The sequence below is a fragment of the Callospermophilus lateralis genome, chromosome 10 (assembly GCF_048772815.1).
Source record: "Callospermophilus lateralis isolate mCalLat2 chromosome 10, mCalLat2.hap1, whole genome shotgun sequence".
Taxonomy (NCBI): Eukaryota; Metazoa; Chordata; class Mammalia; order Rodentia; family Sciuridae; genus Callospermophilus; species Callospermophilus lateralis.
This window is the reverse complement of record NC_135314.1, coordinates 13599508-13606385: the sequence shown is the minus strand read 5'-3', so window position 1 is coordinate 13606385 and position 6878 is coordinate 13599508. Positions and strand designations below refer to the sequence as shown.

General features: G+C 35.2%; 1 protein-coding gene across 1 annotated transcript; it reads right to left on the bottom strand.

The window, feature by feature from the left end:
* Window positions 1-271: 271 nt before the first annotated feature.
* Window positions 272-1021, bottom strand: Krtap24-1 (keratin associated protein 24-1). Its single transcript, XM_076868849.1, has one exon. The coding sequence runs from the start codon at window positions 1019-1021 to the stop codon at window positions 272-274; it is 750 nt and encodes a 249-aa protein (XP_076724964.1).
* Between the last annotated feature and the right edge of the window lie 5857 nt (window positions 1022-6878).

The following is a 6878-nucleotide window of genomic DNA, read 5'->3' as shown; positions in this document are numbered from 1 at the left end:
TCTATTCAGTAAGTCCATTATGGTATGTCTTAGATAACTTTATCTAGAGAATAAGCTTTTAACACAAAGAGGATTAACAAAGCAACAGAAAAAATATCTACCTATAGTAATGGCTGTGGTTCTATTCCATTTAAAGTTAAAGTGACAAACTTCTTGAGATATATAGAGCGATTCAGCAGAATACTAAGGATTCTACATTTCAGAGATCCTACAACTTAGTAGAATGTGCCCTATTGGGCAAATTCTAGCTCATTTAAATGCTTTAATTTGGTCAATAGCAATTCAAAGGTCTGCTGCCACTGCATAAATACCTCAGAGGTGGAAAGGTACTGGGTACACAGCTCAGAGATTGGAAGTTTCTAGATAAATAGCTCAGTGGTCGGTAACTCATAGACCCATAATTTGGATACTGGCAATTTCTCATTAAATAACTTAGGGGTTGGTAGCTGCTGGCAATATAACATGATGGTGAGAATCCCCTGGAGATGAAACCAGGATCTTGGTAGCTTCTATACTTCAAACTATCCAGTGGGCAGTAGCTGTTTAAAGGACGAAAATTCTTAGGTAAGTAGTTGAGTTGCCCAAAGCAGTTGGAGCCATTGAGGAGTGTGTGGCAAGCCCTGGAAGGATATGGAGCAGGCCTGTAGCAAGTGGATACGTACCCCTTGGTCCAAGTACATGGGCTGCAGCTGGGGCCAGATTTGATGTTGGTAGTTTCACAGGCACTGACGACTTGGCCTGTGGATGGGGAGTTGCAGGGCACACAGGAGTTTGTGGAGTCACAATCTGTGGTACAGGTCTTGGGCTCACAGCTGGGAGACTCACAGCTTGGCACTTCACAGTAGGATTCTTGGCAGTGGTCCAGGAGCCAGAGATTGCCTTGGTAGCTACTGGGTAAATAGTGTCCAAAGGTAGAGTTTACATCACTGGAGCAAAGAGCAACAGAAGAAGTCACTGGGATGTAACAATGAGTCCTGTGGGATGTGGCATTGCAAAGCCCAGGGTAGCCCAGAAGAGACATGGAGTCCAAGTGCGTGCTCAGTGGTGTTCATGCAAATGTGTTGTGGCTGTGACTGGAGGACTCTTTATATCTTCCCAGGAGATTGCTGAGAGCCTTTTTGGTCTCTTCCTTCTCTCTGTCTGGGACAATAATAATCCAGCAACATCTCATTAGTGTGTTGTTTATCCACAGCTGTTAACGTCTTCATGCTTATACAAAAATAAGTTTATTTTGATCCTGGAAGGTATTCATCATCACCACTTTAACTGTCACACATCACTCATCATCTGTAGGCCATAGCTTCAGTCAATAGTGGTCTCAATGTTAATGCAAACCCTCACCTGTCAATCAGTGGTTAAGGAGAGTTCACGTATCCATGGACTTCAGCAACATGATTATTAAAAGGTTAACAAGGATTCAATAAAGCAAGAGGCCTGTATTTTTTCAGACTTTTTATTAGTGTAAAAATACGGCAGGATTTTGATCCCTACACTCTGAAATGAACTGGATGGTTTGCCTGTCTAAACACTGTTCCTCCCAAGGAAGGGTAAGACTATGATGTATGAAGAAAAAATGATCAATTTCCCCTGCTGCACTCTCACATGTATCAGGATGCAAACTGGTGACAACTACTCTTCTGATGTGTTTGGAGAATTCCATGTGTAAGATTCACAGCAATCCCAGAGAGACCCAGTGACTTATACCAGGCTAAAAATGAACTTGTCCCCTTGGGTCAGTGGTTGCTAAGCAACCAAGCCATCTATGAAATTCCTTTCTTAAAGAATTTCTACACGGTATCAAAGAAATCCAGTTTCTCAGTATTGTACCTTCTTAATTGTCTACGATTATATATCTGCCCTCTCTTGTCTCTGCTCTAAAGCTCAAATGCTGTCAGATGTAGAACATTCTTCCCCAAGTAAGTTTTACTTTTTCTTGATTTGCTTTCTTTTGCACATAGATATTACATTTTCCTTGGGTTGCACTTATTTTTAGTTGTTACTAACAAAAGGGAATAACCAGTTTTAAAATTTTTCTTTGAGTAATCTATATTGTTCCTATAGGCTCTGCACATTTTAAAAAGCACTTCTCACTCTGTTGGGTGGAGGCTAAAGTAAAAAAAAATATGATTTTAATTTAAACTGAAGAATTTTGACATTTTGTTCTTGAAACATAAACTATAATCCATAGCTCAGCCTCCACTGAATTGGAAACAACGATACATTTATTAACAGTGATGAGTTCACACAGAGGATAGTGCTGGTTTCTTTGGGTAGGATAAGATATGGGATAGTTTTTAAAAGACATTGTTCTCATAGGAGACAATTAGACATCCCTTGTCTATTCTCTGCTTTGCAGTTAAATTTTTAAAATGTACACCAATTTGATCCTAAAGGTATTCTTTAAACCTTCTTTATCTGAGATTTTTTTGTATTTCTCTAAGTATTTATTCTAAAAAGTGGCAATAAAAAAACTTCTATATTAAGTATATTTTGTTAGATTCTGGAATTTCTCTCTGGTAAAAAACGTAGAGATAAGAAATCCCCATTTTTATTAAACTGGCTATAGAGATCCCTCAATTTTGTGCAGCAAATTTCATTCCTGGGGTAGGCAGAATAACAAAGAAGATGCATAAGGCACTTGATAACCAACTTTCTAGTGAGTTACTGAACCCTATTAACGTATAGAAAAGTCCAGATGTTGATAGAACTTTAGTTCTACATCTGTCTATCATAACCCTGTTATTTCTAGTCTTTTATTTTTTGGCTTCATTGTAGCAGGTTCAAGGAGGACAAGAACAGGATGAGTAAGTCTTCTAAATGCAAACAGAACATACTGCACTTTCATCTGAAAATTAAAGAGAAAATATTTTAAATTAATTTACACAGTGTAACTATAGCAAAATAAAGTTGTATAACATATGCCATAGCCAACATTCAAAGCATGATATTTTTCAACATGTGAAAGTTTATTTTTACCTGCTAACATTCTTAGCAATGATTCACTGAGATTTGCAAAGTCAAAGTCCACTCAAATTCTCTCATTTACTTTTATGTTTTCTTCCTTCTCAGAATATCACACTTCCATGTAACCACCTCCCACCTCCACTTGGGTCCACCATTTTCGGTACTCGATGCATTTATAAAATTATCTTCGACTTTACTTTCCATCTTTGGAAGAGACAGAGCAGACAGCATAAGTAGCAGAGCAAATATCAGAGTTATAATGAGGGCATGCTTTAGCCGAAAGTAAGGATTAGTGTCATTCATGTGGCATTGTCCTCTGGAAGATTTGGACAATCATATGCATTATTCTATTTTCATTTAATTACTACAAGTATCATCCTTTCCTTTCCATGAATTATGTAGTTTTAGCATTTGCCATACATGGAAGGCTGATTAATGCCACCTGTGAGCCAAACCAAAATGCCCACTTTCTTCCACTGAGAATCTGTCACCTGATATAGCAAAAGGGACTTTGCAGATGTGACAAAATTAAGGATTCCAAGATTGCTTGTCCAGATGTGACCTGATGTGATCATAGGGGTCCTTTTAATTGAGAGGCAGGAGAAAAGAGAGAGAGAGAGAGAAAGAGAGATGAGAGAGAGAGAGAGAGAGAGAGAGAAAGGCAACAAAACCAGAGGTGGAGTGGAACAACCACAAGATAAGGAGTCCTAATGACCTTGAGTTGCTTGGGGAGACCAAGATGGATTTCCCCTAGAGACTCCAGAGAGAATCAGCACTGTTGACACCTTGACTTTAGGTCAGTGAAACTTATCTTGTACTTTTGGCTTCTAGAAATGGAATAAATTTCTATTGTTTTTCACTACCAAGTTTTCAGAGTAAATGAAAACACTCTTGTAGGAAAATATCAGTAAATGTCTTCATGTAACTTAAGGTATTTTTGCTTTAAATGCAGGGCAAATTTAAGATGCAAACAATCAGCTTTCTAGCCATTGGATAATTCAAAGAAATATACATATCTTCTGAGGAATAAAAAAACAAACTTCCTTTAATGAACCAGTGAGTGCCTTTCAACTCATTAAAAAGGAGTTATGGAACTCTTTGCCAATTTTACCCAAAGGTTAAAAATCCTTTAGGGTAAACATAGAAGATCAAAGAAAGCTAAATTTTCTAGTAAGTGCTCCTTAAAGAAAATAACAGTAGACACCTTCTGGTCTTCTAAGGCATGAGGAATTTTATCTTCCTTTTTTTTTTGTATATATATATATATATATATATATATATATATATATATATATAGTCTAATTCCACTTGCCCAGGTGCTGTTAAATGATGCAAGAATGATCTCACTATCTAAAAAGCAAAATGCATGCAAACCATGTCATATATAACTAAAAAGAACAACAAAAAAGAGTAATGTATGCAAATCCATATTTGCATAGCAACTGAATTGTAAATATTAAGTCAAATGGCTTCTAAATTTAGCAGGGGTGACCAAAAAATGGTGGACACCATAGCATTTATGCTGCTATTTTAATGAATTATTAGTGGTTTCAAAAACTGAATGGCAGATGAACAAAAGCAGAATTTGGGGGAGAAGAAATTATTGATAACAAGGCATTTTAAAAATGATAACACAAATGGGTGGAGAGACAGGAATTTGAGTGTGATTCATGCTTAACTTTTCATGGAAACTTAGTATATATGTAACAAGAGATAGCTTTAGTCAGAGTTAAATATTTTGAGAAGGAACTATCAGGGCTGAACCTAGAGTTATAGATCTCTTTCTTGTTAAATAATACCCTAGTGAATTTATTCATTTGTAACCATGGAAAATTCTTCTTAGTACTTCAGTATCTTTGTATATAAAACCAGGGCAAGTAGTATGTACTTTTCGAGAAACTGCAGATAGAATGATATAATAAATGTTTAAATATTTTTCATAGTAAATGAAGATTAAATACTATTTACCTTTCTAATTTCCAGTAGTATTAATTTAAAGAGTTTCAGTCACCAATTGAACTAATGAAAAAAATTATCCTTAACTTACTTTGATGTTGCAACACATAGTCTTACAATTGTCATTGTCTCCTGTTCAAGCTAATGCCAAAAATGAACATTTTTATCCTGTTTAGTTAAGGAAAATAACTTGCTTGACAACAGATTACTAAGTGCTTCTCTTAAGTAAGCCATGCTCTTCTATGGCATATGTTATTATCTAGCTTCTGAAGGTTATACATGTACTTGTTTAGAATAAGAGACCAATATTCAGAATTCTTGGATTCTAATCCTATCTCTGGGGCAAAATGAACTGCCAAATTTTTCTGAAATTTAATTTTCACATCTTCAATTTGGAGCTCATAGTAGTGTTTTATCCAAAGGTGACCATGAGGATTGGATGAGTTAGTAAATCACAGGATAAAAAAATATAATATATGAGTAGTTAATGATTTGAAGATGTACTTTACCATTATAATCAGCCTATAATAATCTTTGCTAGTGTTGTGATTATTAAATGTCATTATTTTTCATATTAATTGTCACATTTTACCAAAAGTTCACTGCATTTTATAAGAATGGAGAGAGAGAGAGAGAGAGAGAGAGAGAGAGAGAGAGAGCGAGCGCGAGCGAGAGCGCATACTTAGGGGAGTTATGGAGACAGGAAAAAAGAAAGAAGCAGGTTTGGTGCCTTGGTGTGATCTGTATAAGTCTGACATGAAGGTTAGTCAGCCTATAGGAAAAGGGTGTTCTGGGGGTGTAGCAGAGAGGAAATAGTTTTATTTGAAGTTTAGAATTGATGATCATGGTCACCAGTTATTGATAACTTCCAAGTGACTTCCAGATAAATCATAAACCTAAACAAAGAAAACTAGAGATAACATGGAGGATAAAGAAGTCTTTAGAATCCAACTTGTGTGAGGCTTTAGGCAAGTAGTTCACCCTGTTTAAGTTTTCTTATGTGTACAACCTAGGAGAATAATGTCTTTTCATGGGTGTTGTTGGAGACTATTTTTATTTATCATTCAGTGATATGTCCATCACATTGAAAGTGATCAATACAGTGATTATAGTTATTGGGATATTGCTTGTGAGAACAAATTTTCAATTGAATACATGGAAGAACTGTATTAATTTGTTACTTACATACAAGAGAGAATTTAAGTTCCAAGTAATAGTGATGTTCTCTGTGCAAGGATTAATGAAGGGTAGGAGGGAGGTCATTTTAAGTTTATTTCAAGAAAAAAAATCATGTTGTATTTTCTTTTGTCAAGAAATAAATATATGTAACTTTTATGGCAGCTTGGGCATAGTAACTTGGTCTGTTCAAAGCTGCTTTAGAAAACTGTGTAGAAGTGTGAATGATTTCTTTCTATGCTATTTTTCCATCCATTTCTGCTGATAATATCCCAATAGTAAAGACTCTATGTCTGAATCACAGAATGAGAATGATTTTGGAGCTGGAACATTGAATATGTAGTGTGATTGGTAAGTACATTATTGAAATTCTGAACATATGGAATTTTGAAGTTGTTTGTTCTTGTGGCAAAACATAATCTATTCTGAAAGAAGAATGTTCATAATTCCATTTTTAATTGTTAGAAAATATAGGTGCACATTTACACCCAAGTGGGATGACATGTTCAATCAGTTTCTTGAAATTATCTATCTTACTTGGTTTTTTCAAACACTGTTTTTGCCTTAAATATATTTTTAAATAAAACCAAAAGGCCTTAACTTTTTTTGAAAATAATGGAGACCCAAAGATTTGGTTTAATTGTTTCTATATCCTTTAAAACAAATTTATTTAGAGTTAACCATGGAAAGTTTTCTTGCTATTAAAGAATACATTAATAACATACAACACAAGAAGGCTTGATAACAAGAATATTGTAGTGAAGAAAGAAAAATTAAAGTCA